The sequence below is a fragment of the Rhinatrema bivittatum genome, chromosome 1, assembly GCF_901001135.1.
Source record: "Rhinatrema bivittatum chromosome 1, aRhiBiv1.1, whole genome shotgun sequence".
Taxonomy (NCBI): Eukaryota; Metazoa; Chordata; class Amphibia; order Gymnophiona; family Rhinatrematidae; genus Rhinatrema; species Rhinatrema bivittatum.
Genome location: NC_042615.1, coordinates 677,768,731 through 677,796,464, shown reverse-complemented (window position 1 = coordinate 677,796,464; position 27,734 = coordinate 677,768,731). Strand labels below are relative to the sequence as shown.

The window sequence follows — 27,734 nt, the reverse complement described above, 5'->3', positions numbered from 1 at the left end:
AACAGTATCAGTGGGGCGGATTTTCAGAGCCCTGCTCGCCTAAATCCGCCCAAATCCGGGCGGATTTAGGCGAGCAGGGCCCTGCGCGCCGGTGAGCCTATTTTACATAGGCCTACCGGCGCGCGCAGAGCCCCGGGACTTGCGTAAGTCCCGGGATTCTCCGAGGGGGGCGTGTCGGGGGTGGGCCCGGTCGTCGCGGCGTTTAGGGGGCGTGTCGGCAGTGTTTTGGGGGCGGGTACGGGGGCGTGGCTACGGCCCGGGCGGTCCGGGGGCGTGGCCGCGCCCTCCGTACCTGCCCCCAGGTCGCGTCCCGGCCCTCCGTACCTGCCCCCAGGTCGCGTCCCGGCACGCAAGAGGCCCGCTGGCGCGCGGGGATTTACGCCTCCCTCTGGGAGGCGTAAATCCCCCGACAAAGGTAAGGGGGGGGCTTAGACAGGGCCGGGTGGGTGGGTGGGTTAGGTAGGGGAAGGGAGGGGAAGGTGAGGGGAGGGCAAAAGGAAGTTCCCTCCGAGGCCGCTCCGATTTCGGAGCGGCCTCGGAGGGAACGGGGGTAGGCTGTGCGGCTCGGCGCGCGCCGGCTATACAAAATCAATAGCCTTGCGCGCGCCGATCCAGGTTTTTAGGAGATACGCGCGGCTCCGCGCGTATCTACTAAAATCCAGCTTACTTTTGCTTGCGCCTGATGCGCCAGCAAAAGTAGGCCAATTCGCGCTATTTGAAAATCTACCCCAGTGTGTTTAAGCCAAGATTCAGTGATAGCACAGATTTCGGGCTTGCAGTCTAGGAGGAGATCATTGAGTATGGGGGCTTTTTTTGTTAGGGATAATAATGGGTGCAGAGCAGAACTAGGACATTCCCTATACAATTCACCATACAAAAAAATGTTTCAAAACAGCTGATGAACAGAATAACTTCCAGCAATTCAAAGCTCATAATAATTATAAAAAAATCTTCAAACACCAATAAAATATTTCAAAACAGTAGACATCACATAATACTCAATAATTAAAATGGTAGTAAATCAAGAAAAATAAACTTAAAAAGCCACCATTAATTATCCTCTCCAGCAACTCTCCTACTCCTTTCCCTTGCAGGAAAAGTTTCTTTCTCTCTCTCTCTGTCTGTCTGTCTCTCTCTGTCACCAGTCACCTCCCTGACCAGTCTTTCTCTCACACACATACATATGCTCTCTCCCTCTGGCTCGCTCTCACAACCCCCCCCAACACAAATGACAGCTGCAGTAGCCTCCTCCTCCAGCCTCTGCAGCTCGAGAATGAAGAATCCCATCGGCTGCGCTGTTTCTCCTGTCACTGATCATTGGCTGTGCTTGATTTTGGTCTGGGTCCATGCTTCTGCTACTACTTTATGCAGTATGGTCTTCTCTTCTTCTCGCATGCCCCACTTACATCACTTCCTGTTCTGAGCTGTAGGAGTGGGAAGAAGAAATGGCCATGCCGCTGATGTTGACAGATTCCACCAGTAGCGTACCTAAAGTATTTAGCACCTAGTGTTTCCTAAACATCGATAAAATATTTCAAAACAGCAGACACATCAAATAACACCCAATAATTAAAACTAATAAGGATTTTAAAAAACCCTACTCTCCAAATCTGTCACCCTGAGATTATCGTAGACTGGGGCACACATACACACTCACACACACTTCCTCTGTTTGTCACTCTCACACTCACACCCAAAAACTGAACCAGAAACTGCAACAAGCCAGATTCTGTATGCAGTGCAACAATGGAAAAGCAGAACATCACTATTCCTCAAAACAAGGCAATCAAGAAATATAAATCAATCAGAATAGTAAAACCATACTAAAAAATATACATATCAAAACAGTTGATGAATAGAACATTATCCAATAAATAGAGCTCCTGTACAAAGTTTTAAAAATTAAACATTTCCTAAACTTTGATAGCATATTTTAAAACAGCAGACATATCAAATAATACCCAATAATTAAAACTAATAAGGATCACATTTTTTCCCCATGCCATACCTGGGAACTTTTGATTTCCAGTAACACTGAGATTGTCATGGATTATTAGAGAGAACACACAAACTTTCTCTGCTCTCTTATATTGTCACTCTTCTACACTCTCCTTCTCCTTCACTCTACCTTCCCCCTACTCTCACCTCCTTTCCCTCTCCCCCAGTCACTCAAACCCCCTTCCCTCACTCTCACTCCACCAACTTCCCTCTGTCACTCACCCCTCCCCTTCCTACGCAGTCACTCACCCCCTCATTCTCACTGTCACTTCGCTTTCCTCTTAGTCACCCACCACACTCTCCCCTTCCTCTCCCTCACACCTCCTCCTCTTCTCTCTATCACAATGCCATGTGACTGCACTGCCAGATTGTACGTAAAATCAGCTGATTGGGGCTACAAAACACTCCCTATATCACACCCCCCCTTTAGTATGCCACTGGCTTCCACTAACACTGCTGCTGTTCCTGCCTGAATGGAATGGCAGCAGTATTAGTGGAAGAATATGTGCGACTTGCTGTGATGAAGAAGAGGGAAGGGAAGTGCAACCGGGGTAGCGGGACACCAGGGAGCCGTGATACACCTGCTGGTGCTTGGCAACACACTGATGTGTCGCGACACACTGGTTGAGAATTGCTGTTCTAAACAATGCTCTGCTGAGCAACTGTTAGCTTTCTCCACATTCTATCTTGTTGATATCTGCAGTTGAAAATATCCAAGTGTCAGCAGACATCTGCATGGACATGTTGAGGTTGTTGGGCATTATGTCATCAACAGTTCACGTTTAGTTCTCTTGGCACATTTTCATATGAGGAGAGCCCAATGGATTCTCAGATCACAGTGGCTATAGGCTACTCAGGATCTTTGGAACAACATCTGCATCATACAGCAGCTCAAGGTCTCCCTGTCTTGATTATGGAACAATTCCAAATTGACCAGAAGCATTCTTTTCCAAATTCTTCAAGTCCAAATGTTCTGACCATAGATGAAAAAACTGGGATGAGAAGCCCACATAGAGAGGCTCTCCATTCAAGACCTATGGTCTGATCAAGAAAAGCTTCATCAGATAAACTTTCTATAGCTAAGGATGGTTCGGCACACTCTGAAAGTTTTCAGGGATCGGTTAGCTAACAAAAGCATCCTGATCTAGACAGACAATCAAGTCAAAAAGGAAGGAGGCACAGGATCATACCTTCTGTGTCAGGAGACTATCCAGATGTGAGACTGGACCATCTTTCAAGTGATGGTCCTCGGGGCCACATATATGACAGATGAGGAGAATGTTCTAGTGGACAGATTGAGTCGGATCCTGGAACCCCACAAATAGACTCTGAACCAGGAGGTAGGACACCAGATATTATTTGAGTGGGGCACACCCATGGTAGATCTGTTTGCATCTTCCCAGAACAGGGTCCCACCCTTCTGTTCCTGGAGAGGGATGTCAGGCAAACTCGCAGTAGATGTCTTTGCCCTCAGTTGGAGCGAGAGCCTGCTGTACATGAATCCTCCAATTCCGATTGTCGTGAAGACTGTTGAAACTAATAAAAGACAGGGGGAACATGATTCTCATTGCCCTCTTTTAGCCGAGATAGATTACGTTCCCACGTCTGTGCAAGATGTGCATCGGAGTTCCGATCAGTTTGGGAATTTCCCAACTTTTATCATTCAGAATCCTGGGCAGTTGCACCATTCCAGCTTCAGGCTCCTGACCCTTCAACCCCTGGATCTCTCAGAGGATGTGTCTTGTGTTCTGTTAGTTTCAAGGAAGGACTCCATGAGGAAGTTTGTGGAATAAAATAAAGGAGGTTTACCTTGTGCTGCAAGCAAAAGCTTTATAATCGTTCTCCTGCTCTACTCAAAAAACTGATTGATTACCTTCTACAAGTGTTCAAGTGAGGTTTCAAGACCAACTCAGTGCAATTTGGTGCAATTGGCATCTATCAGCAACATGTAGAAGGTAGACCCATCTCTGTACAGCCTTTGGTTGTCTGATTTCATACAGTGCCTGCTTCATTTGAAGCCTTCCATCAGACCACCTCCTGTGTATTTGAACTTCAGTGTGGTACTGACTCAGCTGATGGAATCTGATTTTTGAGCTCCTGTGCTCCTGTGACCTGAAAAGTCATATTTTTGGTGGTGGTCACTTCAGCATGCAGGGTCAGTGGGATCCAGACTTTAGTACCTTATCAACCTTACACTAAGTTTTATCATGATAGGATGGTTCTACGTACCTATCCTAAGTTTCTGCCTAAGGTGGTGTTGGAATTCCATCTTTACTAGTCAATGGTCCTTCCAACATTCTTTCCCAGGCTAATTGTCCATCAAGGTGATCAATCACTGCACAATTTGGTCTGCCAAAGAGCCTTGGCCTTCTACCTGGAGCAGCCTGAAACCAGGGCTAGATCAGGAGTGTTTGGTGCCCTATGCGAACCTTTGGTCATGTACCCCCCCTTGCCAACATACCTTCAGCACAGTGCTCCCTCCTGTTAGCGGCAGTGGCTACAGCACATCTCTCTCTTCTGTGGTGCTATTGGTTCTGGCACAGCACCCCTCTTTGCTTCATACTTGTGGAATGTTGCCCCCACCAAAAACATTTTGGCGCTCTAAGCAACCACGTAGTTTGCCTAATGGGATCACCAGCCATGACTGAAGCCCATAGAAAGTCCACCCAGTTTTTTGTTTCTCTTTACACAGGTAAACTGGAGACTCACATTGCCAAACGGACTTTATCCAATTGGACAGCAGATTGCATCTCCTTCTTTTATGCCCAGGTGGGCCTGAATCTAGTGGGTCATGTCAAAGCTTGTTGTCAGAGTCAAGACAGCGTCTGTGGCCCACCTAAGATCGGTCTCCATAGAGGAGATGTGGAAAGCTGTGACGTGGAGTTCTCTCCTTACATTCATATTACACTATTGTTTGACAGGGACTTATCACATGATAGTAGATTTAGCCAGTCTGTCCTCTAGAATCTCTTTGAGGTGTAGAATCCAACTCCTTTCCCTCCCAGGGCCTGCTTGTTTTTGTTCCAAGCTGCTCCTCAAGAAAAATATAGATGAAAAAAGGACTGTTGCCAACAAAAACAGTTATGCCCATTGGCCCTGTTTTATTTCCCCTTTTTTTCATTTGGGGGGCAGACCGTGGCAAGGGATTTCCCACATGTGAAGGCTGCCATCCTGCTTGTCCTCAGAGAAAGTAGAGTTACTTACCTGTAATAGCTGTTCTCTGAGGACAACAGGATGTCAGTCTTTAGGAAGCCTGTCTACCATCCAGTGGAGTTGGCTTCTTGTTTAAGCTAAGAAATTATACTGAAGGGGCCCTCACATGGATGCATGGCATAATGACTTGCTATATATGCCCAGTGAGGAACAGTCAAAATTATAGAAACTTTGACATAAAACGTCTTGGCCAGGCTCCATCGGTTGATGTTGCCTACTTGTGAGGACTTGCATCCTGCTGTCCTTGTAAATCACCTTTTACAGGTAAGCAAACTCTCCTATACATTGTAAAATAGTAGATGATGGTAGGAAAAGACAAATTGACTCTGCCCAGTTGTCCATGTCTACATTTTAAGGATGTATGCCAGTCGCCGGCCACAGAGCATAACCTCCTGAGGGATATCAATCCTTATCATTGTATTTATTTATTTACAAATCCTTAAACATATGCAGGAATTTTAAATCGTTCGAGCAATTGCGTCTGTACGATATAAAATACACCCATAGCATGTATGTGTGCTCCTAATTTTAAGCGGTTACACAAGCAAAAGTAGTTTGCATATCTTCCTTAAGACTTTGTCAGTTTTAGTGTGCGCATGTAAGCAGATTTTAAAATATGCGCACGTGAAGCACAATTCCAGTTTTACCAATTAGTCCAATTTGCCCATCCTAATTCTACATTATCCAGACCCTGCTGGTTCTTCAACCTACACAATGCCCAGTATACCCAGACCCCTCACCCTGTCACTTTAGTCCTAAAAAGAGATTTCTGTAGATTTACACCTCATCAAGAGCAGAAATAAATATACGTGGCTAACTGCGAGCTGCAGCTGCTGGATTTAAAATATGGATTTACACACGTAACTGTTGGGCCCACCCTGAAACACTCTCAATGCACCCAATGTCCGTTCCTTTTTCCCGCTCATTTGGTTGCAAGCGCATATACGTGCGTAGTTGGGCCGTTTTATAATACGAGCTTCTCATGCTTGGCCCAGATACTTGCGTGCTTGGGACTCAACATGTGCAACTCTTAAAATTCACCCCAAAGCATGTTTATGCGTAGAAACATGGTTTTGTGTGCGCAAAGCTTGTTTTCTCCTCATAAATCCCGATTGCAGTCCTAGTGTGAAAACTGTTGCCAGTAGACTGACACAAGTGCTGGAAACTTTACTCCACAGCTGACTAGGAATAAAATTTCCAGCGGTAAGAGAACCTGAGTTAAGCCAGCGTACCTCGCTGCATTGTGGCGTAATAGTTAATGTTTTCATTTGCATGGGATTTCCATGCTAGGGCACTAAGTATGGCGCTCAGTTTTATACGCACCTTTTTTTTTGTGCGCAGATCTCCTTGCATCAATTTCCCAAGGTAGTAGGAGATGCACCAGGCTGCTTCCCTGCTAGCGCACCGCCTTGACTTGCAAGGTAATAGCTAATTAGGCTATAACCCTGCAATTTGCATGAAACCTGCACTAAGCTTGCCGCGGCTTTTTTAGTGTGGGGTTTTTTTTCAGTTCTAAAGGCCTTTTTACGTTGCAGGGCAACATTAGCGCCAAAAAACCCATGATAAAATGCGAGTAAAAACCCGAGGTAAACTTAGTGCTGTTTTTACATCGGCCCCATTGTCTTAGTCTGTTCAAGATGGCTGTTCCCTTTTGATCTATTTCCTGGATATTCTTATGATTTAAAGGGGCCAATCACAAGCGCCCCATGGTGTGTTATGTACTATTTTGGTTAGATGGAATTGTAAACAAATGAATATAAATATAATGAAAAACATTTTTTTAATTAAAAAAAAAAACCCCCTAAAAAACCAAATCTGTCCACTCAATTTCTTTATTTAAACCCTACAGAGCCATAGTGCCCAATTTATAAATCCATCTCTGTTCATATTGTAAAAGCTTATGGTTGTAATCGCCTCCCTGAATGCACTCATTGGGTTTATCTATTGCTGCAAACATCAAGCTTTCTATGGGATGATGAAAAGAAAGCCAATGAGCTACCAAAGGAACCTCCTTACGCTGACAGCATATAGAACAGAGATGCTCAAGAACACAAGTACAAAGTTTTTTCTTTTGGTCTTGACAACATGCAGTAGAGGGCACGGGCACAAGACCAAATATATCACCCTTATGGTGTCACATGTTGTTGTTTAAACATCAATTTGATTGATTTCAGTCAGGCAAAAGGTAGCTCACTTCCTGAAAAGGAGAAAGCACACAATCAAATGTTGTTCACTTGAGGACCCCCAAAGCTGTGCCATGTCCCAGTTTCATTATCCATAGAGGCAAACAATGATTTTACTAGAGTCTCAAAAATTCCTTCCTCTGCAAGGCGAGTAACTCAATGAAAAGGACTGAGGATGTAGTAATGTTTCCTAATCCTCTGCTGAACCAAATACGTAAGCGGACTGTGCCACCAGCACACATGCAGGACGTGTCAAAGATGCTTTTATCGTTGGTTGCAAAAAAAAAACGATTCACGGGCCCTCTTGTAAGATTTATTGATGCCATTTAAAGCCTATCCTCTTGCACAAACCTGTGCTTGAAAGATGAGTATTTATAATTCCTATGCTGCAGAGTTAATTTCCATCCTGTAAATTAAAAAAAAAAAGTTAAAAATGATATTTGCTTATCTGTTGCACGGCTTCATTTCCCCTCTGCCAGACCCTATCCCTCTGTCTCCTCCTTTCTTTTCTTTACTTTTTATATTTTAGCTTGGTTTTGCCCCCTGGTTATTACAATTCTCCACTCTTCAGCTGCTCATAAAGCAGGAATCGCACTTCTCTCTCTTCATACAAGAAACTGGCATATTTATCTTTATCAGTGAAACTCACACTACCTAAGAGTATGAAGACGCACCTCCTCCCCCTCATGAATAGATGTGGAAGTCGTCTCACACATGGCTGGCAAAAGAAAGAGTTTAATATGCAAAGAATTGGCTAGTACTAGCTGCTGAAAAGTTAGGGCTAATACATTTTTTTTTTTTTTGTGGCCAGCTTCATCATGAAGCATGCTGGTGTACAGCACATTGGGCACATGTTCAGGTGCAGCACTCCAACAGCTAATCTCTCTTTTGTGTCCTTTCCACTTTCTTATGCTCTCGTCTAGGTAGTCAAAGGTATAGTGTCAGTAGATCTCCCGCAGATGTATCCCGAGCGCACATTTTAAAGTGATTCAAGATCCTCTATAGAAAAAGGCTTTTTTTTTTCTTGGTTAGCTTCACTAGGAAGAGCTAGGAATTGATTATGGGTGTAACTTTCAAAAGGATTTACAAGCTTAAAACTGGGTTTTACACGTGTAAAATGCACTTTATGCGTGTAAATGACCTTTTGAAAATTGCAATGATGGTATGCTACATGTACATCCATAACTCCTTTGAAAATTACCTCCTGTATTTTTAGAATCTGTTTATGACTGTATGTAGTCCAGTGAATATCCTGTTGTGTTGGATGCTGCCCGCTGCTTCTGTGGTTCTCTGTAGCTGGTGTTTCACTCTCCCTCTGCTGTGCTCATTGACTTGCTAGGTAAACTCCCGGTTACCCCCAGCTATGTCTGTAATTATCAGGGAACAGTGCAGACAGATTTCCGGTCCTCCTTAGAAAATTAAATTCAAACACGGTAGGAGACAGCCTTTTCTTTGGTAGTTTTCTTTGGTTTAAGTTCCTTTTTTCACTTGCTGCAAAGTAAGCAGAATTTGAACTTGAGCATGCGCTGGTCTGAAACCCACCTGTGGTTTGAAAACTCAGCAAAAAGAGGGCCAAAAGAAAATCTCTTGCTACACCTGTCCCAGAAATGTAACCTCTTTGACCCTTATCTGCAACTGCAGAAGGTCCTGCCTGTCCTTTGTCCAGCTCCTTTACATAGGAAAACCAGAGAGATCTGAGCAAAGGGCTGTGCAGGCCAGAGTCTGTCACCAACAGGCCAATTGCCGCGCCTTAGTGTTCCATTAAAAAACGAAATAAAGTCCATTTTAATGGTTTTAGTATGTTAATGATTTGTTATTTATTGTATCTTTATATTTAATTGTAAACTGCTTTGATTTGTCTTTGAAAGGGGTATAATAGAGATCAATAAACTAGATTTTACCATCACAAAACTACCACTGAGCCCAAGAAATGAATGGGCTATGCTTCCTTGAGCATGAAATATCGGGATCAGTCCAGAAGAATAACAGCTGCTGCTGTTTCTTTTGTTGTCTGTATAAATTTGGAGAATCAGGTTATCGTCTGTCTTAGAATTCCACAGCAATCCCAATAAAACAGCCGCTTATGTACCACACACGTAAGCCTGCCTTTTGTGTCGTAACTGTATGCCTCAAACACTTTGCTAGGTTGTCCCATGCTGCTGTGCCTCATGATAGCTTATTTTACAGTCGCAATCTTAGACCAGACAGGGTGCCAATCTGCTCATTATCCTTAAGATAATGCAGAAGCATTCTTTTGCATTTAAAACATAAATGCACATAAGCAATAGAAGAGAGTTCCATGGGGGTCAGAAAAGTGAAAAGCGAAGAATAGAATCAGGATATTACATACATGCCTTTTTTTCCCCTCAAAGTGCTTGTAAAAATTAAGAAAAATAAAAGGAATTAAATATTTGCAGACAAAAGAGTAGAAATGCCATGAACACATCTCAGAAAGGCAGCAATAGAGTCAAAAGGTAAAGCTGTTATTTGAGGGACAATAAATTTAAGTTTGTCTTGCAGTCACATTGCTACATAACAGAACTGGCTGTACTGAACTGTTAAATGTGTAGCTGCACTGTACTGTAATGTAGCACTATACACCCACAGGGGTGACTTTCAGACTAGTCATAACGCAGCAGTAGGTCATGCTGAATTACAATTGGATCACAGACAATCCAGAGAAAAATACAGCTTTGCCAGAAGACAGTGTGTGATTTATTTACATTTAATTCAGTTTTATAGCCGCACTATCTAAAAATATAAGGTATTAGGCATGCAAAACTCAGAGCACCAAACTATAGCTTGTTTTAAATGTGGTGCTTTGTTTCAGGTGGTTTTTTTTAAAAATGATGTTAGGCTTTTAATGGATCCCAAACAAGGTTTAGATTGTGGTCCTAAAGAGAAAAATATTCTCCACTGTGTGTTTTTTTTTTGCTCACACATGCTGGGATCTATTTGTTTTTCTCCTCCCCCTTTGCTGGCTATCTCTGTTCCTGCAGGGCATTATTAGAGGGCCTGTTCTTCCTAAACTGCTATTTTACAAGACCAAGCAGTAGGCTACAGAGAACCCAGAAGTTGTAATAACAAGAATAAAACTGTTCTTCACTAGTGGTGTACTCAGTGCAGTATATTTGCACTATTCCACAGTGGATGAGGATATGCAGCCTAGCTGCTTTTTGGCAAAATGTTGCTTTACTTATCAGGGGCTGGCAATGATACTTTTATGTTCTTGGCAGGGACAATATTCCCTTCCCAGAACTACTGTTGCACTGGTTTGTTATGTTGAAAGCCTTGTAACAAAAAAAAATAAAATAATAAAAAAACAACCATGTAAGGAATCAAAATGCATGTTGAAGAAAGGGGGTGGGGATATCCCTGACAGGCAGATTGGCCCTGCTCCAGATAAATACTCATTTTATCCAGCTATCTGGTAGCGGGCAGCTGCTACTTAGGGCCTCATTTTCCAAGCACTTTACCGCGTGCGATAAATTCGCAAATCGCGTTAACAGCTGTTAACGCGAATGCAAATTAGTAATTTGGTATTCAGGGGGCGGAGTTGGGGCGGAGCATATGTAAAGCGGGAACCTGTTTATCGTGTGCGGCAAAACAGCCGCAGTGTTAGCGCGGCTGCTATCGCGGCTAATAACTACAACCTCAACTTTGCGTTATGGACAGAAAAGGATTATCGCCATCCACGATAGTCCCAGACAGCCTGTTTCAGGGGGGGGGGGGGGGGAAGAGAAAGAGAAAGAGAAAGAGAGAGAGAGAGAGAGAGAGAGAGAGAGAGAGAGAGAGAGAGAGAGAGAGAGAGAGAGAGAGAGAGAGACTTACTATAGTGCCTATGCCCTAGACAGGTATTTGTATCCCTATGGGAGGGCCACCTACTAACTCGGGGTGGGGATTAGGTATGAGCGTCGGGGGTTGGGGGCCACTTTCGCATTCCACATGAGACCTACGGACAGAACAGTGGTCTCTAGTGCAGATTTGCTGGCCGTCGGAGTGAGGACGCTCACTCCAAGAAGTGGTTTGGGCAACGTTCTCTCTACCTAGCTTGATGGACACTCTACCTGGGCAACAACATGCTAGGTGGAGAGAATGTTGCCCAAATCTCCTCTTGGAGTGAGCGTCCTCACTCCGACGGCCAGCAAATCTGCACTAGAGACCACTGTTCTGTCCGTAGGTCTCATGTGGAATGCGAAAGTGGCCCCCAACCCCCGACGCTCATACCTAATCCCCACCCCGAGTTAGTAGGTGGCCCTCCCATAGGGATTCAAATACCTACCTATGGGCCATGACATTATGGTTAGTCTCTCTCTCTCTCTCTCTCTCTCTCTCTCTCTCTCTCTCTCTCTCTCTCTCTCTCTCTCTCTCTCTCTCTCTCTGACACTCGTGTGCGGTGCTAATGTTTTCGCGAATGGCGAAAACATCGCCGTACGCGATGTTTCCCCACTGCACGAAAGAAGCCTCATTAAGTCAGTACTTATTGCAGACATTTTAAAAACTTTCCCCCCTTTTTTGGGGGGTTTAAGTGCCAGCATGGTAGCGCTGGAAGCTTAACTCCAGCTCTGACCCAGGGGTTAAGTTTCCAGCGCTAAGAAAGGTGTGCTGGTGAAATGCAGTCTCCCTGCATCTGGGAGTACTGCTTGATGCCCATATTTGCATGGGATTTCAATGCAAGGATGCTAAGCAGTACTCCTGTTTAGGAATGTACATTTTCTGTTCGCAAAACGCCTTGTTGCATCGGCAGTAAGTTTTGCGCACAGAAAATGTGCGTTGAAGTGCAGGAAGAAAGGTGCGTTTGTCTGTACGCACCTTTCTGCTTCGGCCTCTCTGTATCTGTGGGGAAAAATGCTTAATTAATGAGGCCCTTAGAATCTGCTACAGGTAGAAATCTCTGACTTTGGGTTACTCATTTTTAAGAGGTTCTGTTTTGTTTTTTTTTTTTGCCTGTAATTATTTTTTATGAATAACAATATATTTCTAACTTTTGTTCTGGTCAAGCCCAGCTGTAACTCAGAGTAACTGTTTTTGTCCTTGATAGATCTTACTATTGCAGGCTAAGCTCAGGCAAGGAAGTCCTTAGGTTCAGTTTGACCTAAAGCCTTTGAAATGTTAATCGGGCATTGCTGCAGATTAAGCCATCTTTGTTATGCAAGAACTAAAGCAGATTAATGGGGGCCTTCCTTATGTCAGCATGACCAGTTCCCTGTTCACTTCTGTCTTGGAAGGGTCCCAAAGGTTAGTTAAATCCAACCTGTTCCTCCGGTTCAACTTGATTGTAGTGCAGCAAATAAAAACTATGGTGTTATGCGTGTAAGTAGCCTGTACTTGCATAATCGATATTTTATATAAAGTTGAAAGTATGCGCGTACTTTACATTTCGCACACACGTATATGCGTTTAAAAAAGGGGTGGACTGGGGCATTCTAGGGTGGGGCAAACAGATATGTGCATGTTTCAGTTTTAAAATACACACATGTACAGTACATTTGGCAACTTGTGTAATTTTACACCTGCTAATTATCTGGCAAAATTGATATTAGACTTGTTTGTTGTGCATTATTGGCTGGGTGGAGATCTGGGTGAACTGGGGGGAATTCAGGCTGAACCAAACAAGAGGGTCTTGATAATCAGGAGAAGGACTGGGTGAACTGGTGAAGTAATTGGTAAACTTGTTAATTTCAATTACGCATGCATGTTTTAAAATATGTTGACATGGGCATAAATCAGTTTTTAAGAGAGTAAGTCCTATTTTATTTTCGCATGCAAAATTTATGCGCATATATATTTTTTAATTAGGTAGGAAAAGTGAGTGTGTTCAATGCATTACATGTGTTTGCACATAAGCATGCATATGTACATATGTTGTGGGTAGAGATATATGTATTTTATAATATGTGCGGGTTTTAAAATACTAGCATGGACCTCCGCACAGTCATATATGCATGGATTTACCATCACGTGATGTTGTTTGAAAGTTACACTTCCTGTATGTATGGTTCTTACTAGATGGCAATGATCAAATTTTGACCTTTGTATTAGTAAGAGTCAGGTATAAAAAGTAACCATGTAAATTCAACAACTTGATAGTGCTTACATGAACAGATATATCCTATAGTTTAATTTATTGATAAACTGACTTTTTTGTATTTACTAATTACTGCACAGTAAAAGTGCATTAAATTTAGGGCAGAATACCATATTAGTGCTGAAGAAAACTGAAGTCGTTTTAGGTTGGGAAGCCTTTTACTTAGGAATTCAGGGTAATTGTTTCAGGCAGAGCTAATGTTAGGTATTCTGGGCAGAAATGATGGAGTTGGCTCCTCTTCCCCTGCCTTGTCCTACTCACTTCATCCTGGGTCCTCTCGCTGCAGTCTGGGTCATTTTTCCTTTTTCTCGTCCTCTTTCTACCCCCACCCAATCATGGATTCTCGCCTTCCATTTCTGCCCCTCTCTGATCCCTTTTCGTTGAATCCCCTCACCAGATCTTAAATTCCTGACTCTCCTGTTCTTCATACTTCTTGTGACCTCTGCGCCTGCTCTTGTCAGCCAGTCACTCAGCTTCAGCCTCCAGACAGTACTCACCTCAGCTTTGCCTCTAACGCATAGTTCTGTCTTCCCTTTTGGTGCGGCCTGCTCCAGCTTCCAGATGTAGTATGAACCTCATGGCATGGCCTGCAAGACAGTAGGTTCCTGAGTGGTACATCCTGTGAAGTGGATGAAGCAGCAGTTGTGCTATCCTCTTTTCCACTGCTGCTGCCTGCTGCAGCTGCAAGCTAAGTACTGGTGGATAGTAGCAAATCACTAAGACCTGATGGCTTTCATCGTGGAATTCTGAAGGAACTCGAACATGAATTTGCATGCCAGCTACTGGTAATTTTATAACCTATCATTAAAATTTGCCACAGTCCTTGAAAGTTAGAGGGTAGGAAAGGATGGTGAATTATAGATCTGTGGGATTTAGATCTGTCAGCAACTGAAATTTTTTTTTTTTTACGATGTACCAGAGTGAATTATTTTGCTTGTCTTTTCTGTACATATCCAGATTACATTTGTTTTTATGTGAGCCACTTCAGGCCTTGGTATTAGCAGCATATAAATACAAATAAATAATTAGCCAATGTAATGTCAATTTTTTAAAAAAGAGCTCTAGTGGTGACTAGAAAATTACATACCAGTAAGCCTGACATTGCTGCTGGGCAAAAAGATGGAAGCTATTAAGAACAGAGGTCCTAATTTAATAAGGTGTGCTAGTCCACGTGCACATGTTGGCGTGCGGTTCTGAGCAAATTTTGGTGTGTAGAACTGTACTTTAGATGTAGCAAGGAGTCTTACACACACAAATATGCGCACATACTCATGAGTAAAAATATGTGCACAAATTAGTGTTCCTCTGTGCAAACCCCTTGTTAATCAAGGCATTAGCTATTATTCCTCTATGCAGAGAAGTGCTTAGGTTTCCTTAATGCTGTGAGGCTCATGTTAGTCTATTGGACTGAACCTGGAGTTTGATGTCTGGGTCCTGAACTCCACATTTATGTGAACAACTTGTATGATCCAGTTTGTTTCTAGCTTGTTTTGTGTGTGCAACTTAACACCTAACTCGTGTTCTGCAAGCACAACTTTTATGTGTAGAAATCAGAGTTTTCCTAGGACAAGCAGGATGGTGGTCCTCACATGTGGGTGACATCATCCAATGGAGCCTGACATGGAAAACTTTTGTCAAAGCTTCTAGAAACTTTGACTGGCAGACTGAGCATGCCCGGCCTGCTGCTATCCGCGTGTCCATGCAAAGTCCCCCTTCAATTTCTTCTTTTCCGTGGTACAGTAGCCTTGCGGTGGTGGAGCTCCAACTCCTTGAAATTGTTTTGCAACTTTTTTGGGTTTTTTTCTGCATCGGGTCCGCATTCGGTTCCTCTGTTCGGTAGGTACCCTTGTTTTGCCTTCGTTCTTCGCGGTCGATTCCCGACTTCTGCACTGTGGTGCCCGTTAGTCATCGACCGCGCGCTGGCCTTTTTTCGATGGCGTCAGGTTTTCGACGATGCCCCCAGTGCCCGCAGACCATGTCCATCACGGATCCTCACGAGGTCTGTATCCTCTGCCTGGGGGCCTTGCATGATGTCCGCAGGTGCTATTTGTGTGACCACATGACACCCAAAGACATCGAGCGTGTCTGGATAAAATGGAGAAGCTCTTCGGGTCTCCTAAATCTGCTTCGGTGTCCTTGATGCCCAAGGACCGCGGGGAACAGTCTCCATCATTTCCCCTGGCGGTCCCACTATCCAGTACCCTCAAAGATTGGGGAGAGGGAGATCGATCCTCGATGGTCTTTCCCCTTCTGCTAACCTCTGGGTCCTCATCATCCTTGGTGCTGGGGAAAGACCGGGCCAAGCGCCGGAAATCCAGAAAGCATCGACACTGGTCACCGTCTCGCCATGGTTCCAGTTCGGGAGTGGCATCAGCAGCTGCCGAGCCGCTATCAAAGTGCACGGCCACCAGAGGCTCCATCCTCCGGTGCCCCCGGTAGCCTCGGGCATTCCCCACCGTCAACGGTGCAGGGTGCTGTGCCACCTCGTGATCCTTCTGAGGACGCACCGGCGCTGCCTCGTTCTCCATCAGTCCTAACCACCCAGGACTTTCAGGAGGAGCTGGACCGCAGGGTGCAGTTGGCGGTGCTCAAAGTGTTGCAGAGTGTCGAGATGCTGGTGCTACCGGCCCTCATACTGGGGCCTGAGCCTCTGCCATCGATGATGCATCCCTGCTGGAGCATCTGGATGTCCTTCGTGGCGCCCTACCAACGCAACCAGTGCCCGAGAGGCCTTCTATGCCTCCTCGGTCACAGACACCCTCCACCGGAGTGATCCTGATTCTCGGGTCCTCCAAGGAGGATGAGGCCTCGGGAACCGGGCACCCTTGTCTGCAGTTCCCTGGGCTGCCACTGGTTTCTCCCCAGCGTACTGCGGCCGATGCCCCTCGATGCCATCGGTGATCCAGAGGCCTCTGGTGTCCTTGGGGCCCAGGCCCGCTGCCCCTCCTAGCCCCTGCCCTAGGCATCAGGGCCCCAGCGAGGAGGAGGGTCCTTCTAACCTGTGGGGCGATGACTCTTCGGACTCATCCTCTGAGTATTCCGACGACCCCCTCTCAGAGTTTTCCCTGCCGGAGGAACGGCGTTGGTCCCCGCCCGAAGACCTGTCATTTGTCAACTTCGTAAAGGCGATGGCAGAGGCCATTCCCTTCCAGCTCCTGTCGGAGGAGGATACCCATCACAAGATGCTAGAGGTCCTCCAGTTCATTGATGCTCCCAAGGAAATTGTGGCGGTCCCGGTCCACGTCTTTAAGGAGCTCCTCCTCCGTATGTAGGAACACCCAGTGTCTGTGTCCCTGGTAAACAGGAAGGCTGATGCTACCTATTTAATGCAACAGGCCATGGGCTTTGAACGGAGGCACCTCTCCCACCAGTCAGCGGTTGTGGAGTCCGTGCTGAAGAAGGCTAAATGCTCCCAAACATGCCTCTGCCCCTCCAGGGTGCAAACACAGGGAGCTCGATGGCATAGGAAGGAAAATGTTCCAAGGGGCTATGCTGGTGGCTCGCATTGCAGCCTACCAGCTATACATGACCCAATACAACCACACTCTATGGAAACGGGTCCAAGAGAACACCTGTTACAGGTAAGCAACTGTGCTTTCCTAATTCATGTTGTATGTGCATTAATCATGATTTATGTATGCATAAACCAAGTTTATCTGCATAAATCATGTTTTATGCTCAAAAGACACTGTGTACCCAGCCTTTTCTGTGCAGAAAATTTTATGTATAAATCATATTTTATGGATGCTAAGCATGTTTTTTGCATACATTTTCAGCCACTTTGGGAGTTTATCAATGCTAGCTTACTGCATCAGGAGTTAAATTATTTTTTAGCACAGGCGTTAAGAAACTGTGCCCTAGCTTGTTGAAATAGCCATGTTTTGATTCCTGCTAGCCTCTATGAACATGCCTTTTTCATTCCTCTTTTGCACAATTGCTCTCAATATTTTTTTTTGGTTGCATGTTCTATTTATACATTTTTGCTGGTATTAACAAAGGATATGATTGTTTCTCTAAGGTACTGGTGTTGTAACTGCCTTGTATAAGCAATGGAAATGCAAATATGAATGAAAAAAAACTGGCAAGTTTTTTAACATTGTTTTTACATGTATCACTTTTAATGTACTTTTAGCAAACTTATGGAAAAGGGGTTTATAATTCTAAATAGATACAATTATACAGTTATGTAGTTAAGGGCAAGCCAGTTGATGTAATGTATCTGGATTATCAGGAGGCATTTGATAAAGTCCCTCATAAGAGGCTCCTGAGGAAATTAAAAAATCATGGGATAGGACTGTAGGTAGATGGATTGGTAACTGGGAAACAGAGAGTAGGCCCAAGTAGTTTTCCCATTGGAGAGATTTGAGTGCCTCAGAAATCTGTACTTGAATCAGTCTTGTTCATTATTCATTAATGATTTAGAAAAAAGAGCAATGATTGATGTGTTTAGATTTGTAGATGACACAAAATCTGAAGACTTTGTGCAACTGGGGAGGAGGGTAATTTTCAAATGCATTTCCTTGGGTAAAACATTGCTTTAGTTGCAGAAATGTCCTGTTATGAAATTGCCTACTCGATATGAGGACAAACTCCCACATCTCTGTCATGTATGTACACAAGTTTACCCAGACTGAGAAGAGACATCCCTGGGGGCAGCAGTGGGGGAGAGGTTTGCACTTATGTGCATATTTTTGCATTTTCAAAAGTATCGTGTACAATTTCCTGAAAAACCTCTGCACTCATAATAGCAAATAAAATGCATGTGGGATAAGTTTCAAAGTGAACTATGTGTGTAAGTTCACTTTGACAATTGGGGTAAATTATGCACATAATTTGCGGTCTAATTTATGTGGATTGTTTACAGAATTACCTCCCCCTTCCCCAGTGGTTTAATGTGGACAAGTACAAAGTGATGCACATAAGGAAAAATAAACGTAACTATATGTATGCAATGCTGAGTTTCACAGTAGGAATTACCACGTAGAAAAAGGATCTTGGTTTCATTGTGGATAGTACATTGAAATCAGCAGTTGCATTCAAAAAAAGCAAATAAAGTGTTTAGAATTATTTGGAAAGCACTGGAAACAAAACTGTTTATATCATCAAGCCTCTGTATGGCTCCATGGGGCGACCACACTTTGGGGCAGATTTTAAAACCTACGTGCGTGGCCTACATTTGCGCACGCTACGTGGCGCGCACAAATCTACGCCCGCTTTTATAATGTGCGTGCGTAGCTGCATGCATGTTATAAAATCAGAGGTTGGCGCGCGCAAGTGAGTGCACACTAGTGCAATTTGCGTGTGCGCCAAGCTCTCGAGGAGACCAGCTGGCTTTCCCCGTTCCCACCCCCTCACCTTCCCCTCCTTTTCCCTACCTGTCCTGCCCCCAGCCCGAAACCCCCCCCGTACCTTTATTTCACAAGTTACGCCTGCCGGCCAAATGCTGGCACGTGATCAACCTCTGGCCACGCCCCCGCCCCACCCTCGGACCGGACCGCCCATTTTTTCAAGCCCCGGGACTTACACGTGTCCTGGGGCTTTATGCGTGCCGCCGGGCCTTTTGAAAATAGGCCCGGTGCGCCTCTGGCCACGCCTCCGCCCCACCCCCGGACCGGACCGCCCATTTTTTCAAGCCCCGGGACTTACACGTGTCCTGGGGCTTTATGCGTGCCGCCGGGCCTTTTGAAAATAGGCCCGGTGCGCGTAACCCCCCTATGCGTGTAAATCCTCCTGGATTTACGTGTGTAGGGCTTTTAAAATCTGCCCCTTTGAGTATTGTGTGCAGATCTGATTGCCCCATCTCAAATAAGATGTATCAGATCTAGAAAAGCTATGGAGAGGGGCAAAAAAAAAATGGAGAATGGAATGACTGTTTTGAATAAAGATTTAACAGGCTAGGACTCTTCAGCTTGGAAACGAGATGACTGAGAAGGGATGCGATTGAGATGTATAAAATCATAAGTAATATGGAACAGGTTTAATAGGAAACATTTATGTATCCTTTCTTATGTATCCTTTCAGATAGAATTAGAAGTAAGGGGACTCTCCATTAAACTAACTAGTAGCAAATTTAAACACATTTATAAAAGTATTTTTTGGGAATTTGTTGCTGAAGAATGCAGTCAAGGTCAGTTATATATACATTTAGAAATAGTCTGGTCAAGTTTCTGGAGGATGGGTCCATTAACAATTATTAGCCAGGTACGCTTGAGGATTGATACCTTTTACTTCTGGAAGTGAGCAAGAGGAAATGGAGTCTCCCTTTAAGAATTGCTGGGTGATTCCAAGTGACTTCAATTGACTGCTGCTGGAGACAGAATTCTGGGATTAATTAACCAGTGGTCTGTCCCAGTTTAGTATTTCTTACATCTGTATGGCAGAAGTTTCTCTATAGGAAACTAGTTTTCAGAAGACTTTCTGCTTTGCCATGTAAAAAGACACTATTCAGTCTTAGAAAGTTCATATAGGGTGAAACCCCCATAAAATCATTATTCATGGCAACCTCCAATGCAGAGGCTAGTTGCTTTGAACCCTTCTTAACAGGTGAAAATTGGCAGTAGCACATACTCTAGTAAAAGAAATCCTGTTTAGTCTAGCCCTTATCTTATCAATAACTGGATGCACTAGTTCAGGATAAAAATATTTTCGTATGGAAGGAAAAGAGGATTAGTTTGTATGGTTTTAAAACAAATACTGGGCCAGCCCAGTTAGATTCCTGAATTGGGTCTTCCACACCCCAGCTTGGCCAGGACTTGAGATGTTGTAGGGTCAGCATTCACAGCCTCCTGGGAGGTGGGGAGTTGTGGTAATCAGTAAGGGTGATACTTAGTGGTTGGATTTAGAGCTAGAAGGAGGCCTGTTGCATAGATCCAGGCCTCATGACTAGACTAGGAATTGCACTGATGCAATGGCCAGACAAGGAGCTGTGGGAGAGTCTATTAACATAGGGCAAACATTTCCTAAGTAGTTTGATTGAAGGCTTATGGTGCCAGGATCCCAGGACTAGTTTTGATTGAGATGGAAAAGAAAAGAGGAGATATTAGGCCAAAACCTTCAGACATCTTATTGTCTAGAGTAGACCAATGTTTTTGGCTTAGCAATTATTGATTTGTTTCAATATTTATGTATAGCAGTAAAACAAAAATTTGTTCCCAAGGCAATGTATAACATTTAAAACATTTGTGTTTTAAATGTATAACATTTAAAACATTCAATATATTCATTTCCACACAACCAGAAATACAATTAATTTGGTGTGATTTATCTATATATACAGCTGACCCTGCCATTTTATTCCTTTAGCCAACCAGTAGGGCTTGGTGAATGAAAAGTTTGTTGTTGGTACAGGTTTATGTTGAGTAACAATCTGATGCTTTCAAAGTACTTAGGATAACACTCACCTTGGAGAGAGTGGAAAGAGGAAAATAGCTGTCTTCAGATAGTGCCTCACTCAGGTCCTATCAGATCCATCCCATTGTTGACTGGAGGAATGTGGCAGCCCTGAGTCAGTAGGGCACTATCATCTCACTCTCCTTCCTGCAGGAGTACTCTGTGATGTTGGGACTGCAAAAGCTGAATGTTAACAACATTGGTGAGAGCCTCAAAGCTCTAAGAAAACAATTTTGTTTTAAAACAAAATAATTGGTAACCCCAAAACTGCCATAGAAGACCAGATCACTCTTCAGCTCAAAACTCAAAATGCCTGCAATGGCTTTTGGACAGACTAAACACATCCATGAGAATAGTGGCCATCATCATATACCAGTCAACAGATTTCAGGCAACCAGTACCATTGTGTGCCTCATCCACCAGTTTCATTCCCACCTGTTCCACTGTATTCATTCCATCCATGTTTTAAAGACCCACGTGCCAGAGGTGGAAAAACTGGAGAGGGACTTCTGAGTTTGGTGGGAAAAGGCTGCCTTCTGATCATTTCTCATAGTTCCCAACTCTATGCATTCTGTGAGGGATTTGCAGCTTAACTGTCTTGATGGAGGATTCAGTGCAACCTCTTGATCTTTCCACTGCAACCTTGTTTGTGCATATTGATGGCATTCTATAGAAACTCATTGGATGGCCCTTTATTATAGATAGTTACAACATTGACCCTTGTACATTTGTGAAGTGTACATTAGAAAAACATTTGCCATCTATTAATCTTTTATTTGAGAATACATTTGAATGGTGTAAACAAAACTAGATTTTTTTTTAAATCAGTTCTAAAATGTATGTTTGTCGTCTTCCTTTCTAAAGAGATATGTAGGAAAATGTGTTAAAGATCATGAGCAAGTCTGGCGATACTCTTCAATAGTACATAAGGAGGGTTTCCCCTAGCTTCTGTGCCCTTGGCATCCATATGTGTTTCCTGTAGAGACCTGCAGTGTCAGCAAAGGCCTATGCTAAAGGTCTCCAGTGCCTACTTTGTTTAACTCATAGAGGACACATTTTATTTGTATCGAGCTTAAGTTCTTAAGTTAGGTCCTGGGCCTAAAGATCCGTTGCGGCTGCCTCATTGCTATTCTCTGCTACTTTTGTCATCCTAATATGGGGCCTGTCCTCCTCTAATTTCTGTCCTCCTCTAATTCTGCCTGTTCTCCCCTCTCTCTTCTTCTCCATATCTCCATTAACTCTTCCTGCTCCAGTAGCCACATCTCCATCCTTTACCCACAATAAATGCAGGTAGCTGAGCCCTTTAAATCATGTGTGGGCTAAGATGTTAATGCCTGCTCTGAGGTGAGTATTAGATTGTAGGCCTTAGTGGTCATGTGCTAAATAGTGTGTGGAAGAGCACATATGCTGCTGATTACCATGTGGCTATTAAGATCTAATTTGCATTTTACTTCATTTTCATGAATGGACAAAAGAAATTTAGCATATGTGTGCTAACATCTTTCTGGACTGGTACAGTATATGTACTAGGGCTTTGGTGGATAGCACGTGTAATCCCTGGGCTGATTGTCCCATACAAGTCTGCAAGGATGACCTTTATATTTAAGGGCTTCTGCTGTTTAAACTTTCCTTACTGTCATCAAGTCCCTCTGAGTTCATAATTCCCTGTCTGGGGGGGACAAATAATTCTCTCCAAGGCCCTGAGCATTAAGACAGTTTTTTTGAATACAGCAGTAATAATCATGCTACAAGCTGATTGTGGTTTCCAACTTTACTGACAATTGAAAGTGGAATAGTGAAAATGACCATTTACAAATCCTTGTGCAATCAAATCTGTTCACATGTTTGCCTCTTCAATAAATTTGTGACTTTGTAATGTATAATGCAACTTTTATTTATTTATTTTATAATTCTTATATTCTGCCACTTCAATACTGTATGCAGGGCAGATTACACTTTAAACAATCATAAAAAATTACAGAAAATACAAAATCAAAACAAATAAACTCCCTTCACATAAATGCATCCTCAAACAAAAGCTGTTTTAAGCATTTTTCTAAATGCCTTAATGTCTTATTATTCACGGATCCTAACTGGTAAACTATTCCATAAGACTGGCCCTATATAGGAAAACACCCTGGATTGAGTAACCATCAGTCTATAATTTCTTAGTGGAGGAATAACTAACAAATTTGCCCCCTGAGAGTGCAATACTCGCCCTAGGGCATGCTCTTACAGCTCATCTTTTAATCCATTCTTGATCCTTTCCAATTGTAAAAGTAATTTAGAAGCTCCCTCCCAAATTTGAAAATGTGGGTGAATGTAGTTCAATTAAAATGACATACATTAAAGCTCCATGTTTCATACTTTTTATCCAGATGTTCAGCATTTATTTCTAATCCATTTTCCTCATAGTTCTTATTGGTACCTAGAGTGTACTTCCCCATTTCTTTCTTCAATATCCAGATGATATATAAGTGGTTAACACCTAATGGTTGCCATTGGTGTTCTCTGACGTTCAACAACTTCTCCTAGGAATGACTGGAGATTCATTCTTCAGAGGCCTTTCAAGTGCCCATGGATCTCTCATAGATACATGATGGCAGAAAAAGGCCATATGGCTCATCTATTCTGCCCATCCACCCAATTAATTTAGCTTTATAATTCCCATCACTTCCTCAGAGATCCCCTTTATTTATCCCACGCTGTCTTAAATTCAGACACTGTTTTTGTCTCTACCCTCCACTGGGAGGCTGTTTCATGCATCCACCACTCTTTCTGTAAAGAATATATTTCCTAAGTTTACTCCTGAGTCTACTCGCTTTCAACCTCATCCCATGACCCCTCATTTTAGAGCCTCCTTTCCACTGAAAGACAATTGCCTCCTGTGCATGGAAACCATTGAGATATTTAAATGTCTCTGTCATATGTTCCTTATCTCACCTTTCCTCTAGGGTATACATGTTTAGATTTTTGTCAATCCCCATTTGGTTTAGAACGAAGGCCACTGACTATTTCAATAGCTACCCTCTGGATTGACTCCATCCTGTTTTATATCCTTTTGAATGTGCAGTATCCAGAATTGTATACAATATTCCAAATAAGGTCTAATCAGGGACTTATACAGGAGCAGTATCACTTCAGGATCTGTGGTTGTAGTTTATCTGTCAAAGGTAGGAAAATATTTTTTTACTCATTGCATAATCAAGCTCTGGAATTCGTTGCCAGAGAATATGGTAAAAGCTATTAGTGTAGCTGCATTTAAAAAAGGTTTGGACAAGTTCCTAGAGGAAAAGTCAGTTAACAATTAAGGCAGAGATGCAGAAATCCACTGCTTATTTTTGGGATATGCAGCTTGGAATGGATTTACCCTTTGGGATCCTGCCAGGTACTTGTGATTTGGATTGGCCACTGTTGGAACCAGGATACTGGGCTTGATGGACCCTTGGTCTGACCGAGTATGGAAAGTCGTATGTTCTTATGGTAGGCTTTCCTTAGAAATTCAGAATATTATCCCTGTTATAGACAAGCCTAAAAATCAATTAAAAATGTGATTGTTGTTTAAGCTTTTAGTATTCATGTTGTCTGGATATGATTTTCTACCATATTTCAATGATTTCTCACCTGATATAATGGTACCTGTGACATTTAGTTTTCTGTGATATTTTTCAAATCACATAAGCTTGAAATATGTTTTTTGTCTTGTTTACTTTTGTAATGTATTATCCTGTTATTGATATTTGTTTTTTTTAAATTTTGATTATATATATTATATATTTGATGTATGAAACTGTAATCTGCCTAGACCAGGGGCTTTTGTATTTGTGTGGAATATAAATTTATGAAATAAACAAACTTGAAATCCTGTCAACACTGTGTTGCGATTGCTTTACTATTGCCTAGGATCAAAGAAAAATCAACAAAATAGTGATAATAATAAATACAATAAGCTATATTCATTATATAAATTGTAGACATTATTCTAACCAGGATTAAACAATATCCAGATTCTATATATATAGTTTGACAAGTTAAGCCTGATGTTTCATGGAGCACTTCTTTCTGTGGGGTTAATCCCATGATTACTGGGTTGTGTAATGGGGCTTGATTGTATTAAGTACTGTGGAATAGGATTTCTCTCTATATCGGGGATTAGTGGTGGTCCAAACTCATTGTCTATTTTATACATTCTAATGTCTGAGGAAGGAGGGCTTTCAGGTAGAGCAACTATAACTGGCTTAGTTTAAAGGAAGCTTCTGATCTAGATCTTTGCCAGCAAAGGATCTGTAAGGCATGGGACAGTTACTAGGGGTTTATGAAGGGTTAGCAGGAAATGAGACAAATTATATTCTGAGATTCTGTTTATATGGTATGTGTTTCAGACAATATGTAAAAATCACTGGCAATTTGTTTTGGGTTATACTTGGCGACTTTTAGAATGAACATTGTGTTTTTGTTCAGATGTCACCTGACAGAGAAGCAGACAATGACTTCTTCCTGGGAGAGAAGAAATTTAAGCAGCACTGTGCAGACTTCATCAAGCATTCTCAAAAAATAGGAGATGGCTGGGAGTGGAAAAATCTGAAGGTACAGAGATTTATTATTTCAGAAAGAATTCAGCTGTATTTCAGGAATCTCATGCCTAAAATATTTTTCTTAACATGGTGTAATCTAATATTTCCAGATTTGCACTTGAAGTTAAAAGAAAGTAAAAAGTGGTAACCCAATTATTATATCCTAGTCTCCAGTGCATTTTAAAAAAACAATTTTAAATCAAGAGAGAGATGCTTTATAGAACTCAGCATCATGGGGCAGCTAGTCCTAGAATCTAAAAGAGGGGCAGCTACTGTAGATCTATTCCTCTGTGGAACCTGGTGTGAGGGGTTATAGTGGTGAGGCTACTGATCAATAGCAATCATAATGCAATCAAATTTGACATACTCGCTGGAGGGAGGTCATTAAGTAAGACTACTAAAGTAGTATATGACTTTAAAAAGGGGGAGACTATGATAGAATGAGAAAATCAGAAAAAAACTAAAAGGAGTGGTTGCAAGAATTAAGTTTGCATGAAGCATGGGCATTGTTTAAAAATACCATTTTGGAAACCCAGGTAAAATGTATTCCATTCATTAAAAACAGTCGCAGGAAGACCAAACAACTGCCAGCATGGTTTAATGGTGAAGTAAAGGAGACAATTAAAGCTAAAAGAGCATCATTCAAAAAATGGAAAGCAGATCCAAATGATGAAAATAGCCAAGAGCATAAGCACTAGCAAGTTAGATATAAAACAATAGTTTGACAGGCCAAGAAAGACTTTGAGGAAAAAGCTTGCCAGTGAGGGAAAAATAATAAAATATTTTTCAAGTACATTTGAAATAAAAAAAAAAAGCCTGTGAGAGAGTCAGTTAGGTCACTAATATGATCTAATTTGATTTAATGACTGGAAGAGGAACAGTGTGCAAATCCAAGGCTCTCGTGCTAAACTTTGAAAAGGGAAACTTTGATAAAATGATAAAAATTGTTAGAAAAAACTGAAAGGAGCAGCTACAAAAGTAAAAAAATGTCCAAGAGGCGTGGTCATTTAAAAAAAAAAAAAATACCATTCTAGAAGCACAGTCTAGATGTATTCCACACATTAAGAAAGGTGGAAAGAAGGCAAAACGATTACCGGCATGGTTAAAAGGGGAGGTGAAAGAAGCTATTTTAGCCAAAAGTTCTTCATTCAAAAATTGGAAGAAGGAACCAACAGAAGAAAATAGGATAAAGCATAAACGTTGGCAAGTTAAATGTAAGACATTGATGACAGGCTAAGAGAGAATTTGAAAAGAAGTTGGCTGTATAGCCAAAAACTCACAGTAAAAACGTTTTTAAATATATCCGAAGTAGAAAGCCTGTGAGGGAGTCAGTTGGACCGTTAGATGATCGAGGGGTTAAAGGGGCACTTAGAGAAGATAAGGCCATCGCGGAAAGATTAAATGATTTCTTTGCTTCGGTGTTTACTGAAGAGGATGTTGGGGAGGTACCCGTAATGGAGAAGGTTTTCATGGGTAATGATTCAGATGGACTGAATCAAATCACGGTGAACCTAGACAATGTGGTAGGCCTGATTGACAAACTGAAGAGTAGTAAATCACCTGGACCGGATGGTATACACCCCAGAGTTCTGAAGGAACTAAAAATGAAATTTCAGACCTATTAGTAAAAATTTGTAACCTATCATTAAAATCATCCATTGTACCTGAAGACCGGAGGATACAAAATGTAACCCCAATATTTAAAAAGGGCGCCAGGGGCGATCCGGGAAACTACAGACCGGTTAGCCTGACTTCAGTGCCAGGAAAAATAGTGGAAAGTGTTCTAAACATCAAAATCACAGAACATATAGAAAGACATGGTTTAATGGAACAAAGTCAGCATGGCTTTACCCAGGGCAAGTCTTGCCTCACAAATCTGCTTCACTTTTTTGAAGGAGTTAATAAACATGTGGATAAAGGTGAACCGGTAGATGTAGTATACTTGGATTTTCAGAAGGCGTTTGACAAAGTTCCTCATGAGAGGCTTCTAGGAAAAGTAAACAGTCATGGGATAGGTGGCGATGTCCTTTCGTGGATTGCAAACTGGCTAAAAGACAGGAAACAGAGAGTAGGATTAAATGGACAATTTTCTCAGTGGAAGGGAGTGGACAGTGGAGTGCCTCAGGGATCTGTATTGGGACCCTTACTTTTCAATATATTTATAAATGATCTGGAAAGAAATACGACGAGTGAGATAATCAAATTTGCAGATGACACAAAATTGTTCAGAGTAGTTAAATCACAAGCGGATTGTGATAAATTGCAGGAAGACCTTGTGAGACTGGAAAA

The 27,734-nt window shown here is 42.5% G+C and overlaps 1 protein-coding gene across 10 annotated transcripts in view; it reads left to right on the top strand.

Moving 5' to 3' along the window:
• Nucleotides 1-27,734, top strand: part of ATG10 (autophagy related 10) — a 599,909-nt gene that overhangs the window by 109,481 nt on the left and 462,694 nt on the right. For all 10 annotated transcript variants that reach the window (XM_029573980.1, XM_029573954.1, XM_029573973.1 and 7 more), the window contains exon 3: nt 25,333-25,458. In XM_029573980.1, the coding sequence (XP_029429840.1) occupies nt 25,333-25,458 (126 nt within the window). The remainder of the gene's footprint in view (nt 1-25,332; nt 25,459-27,734) is intronic.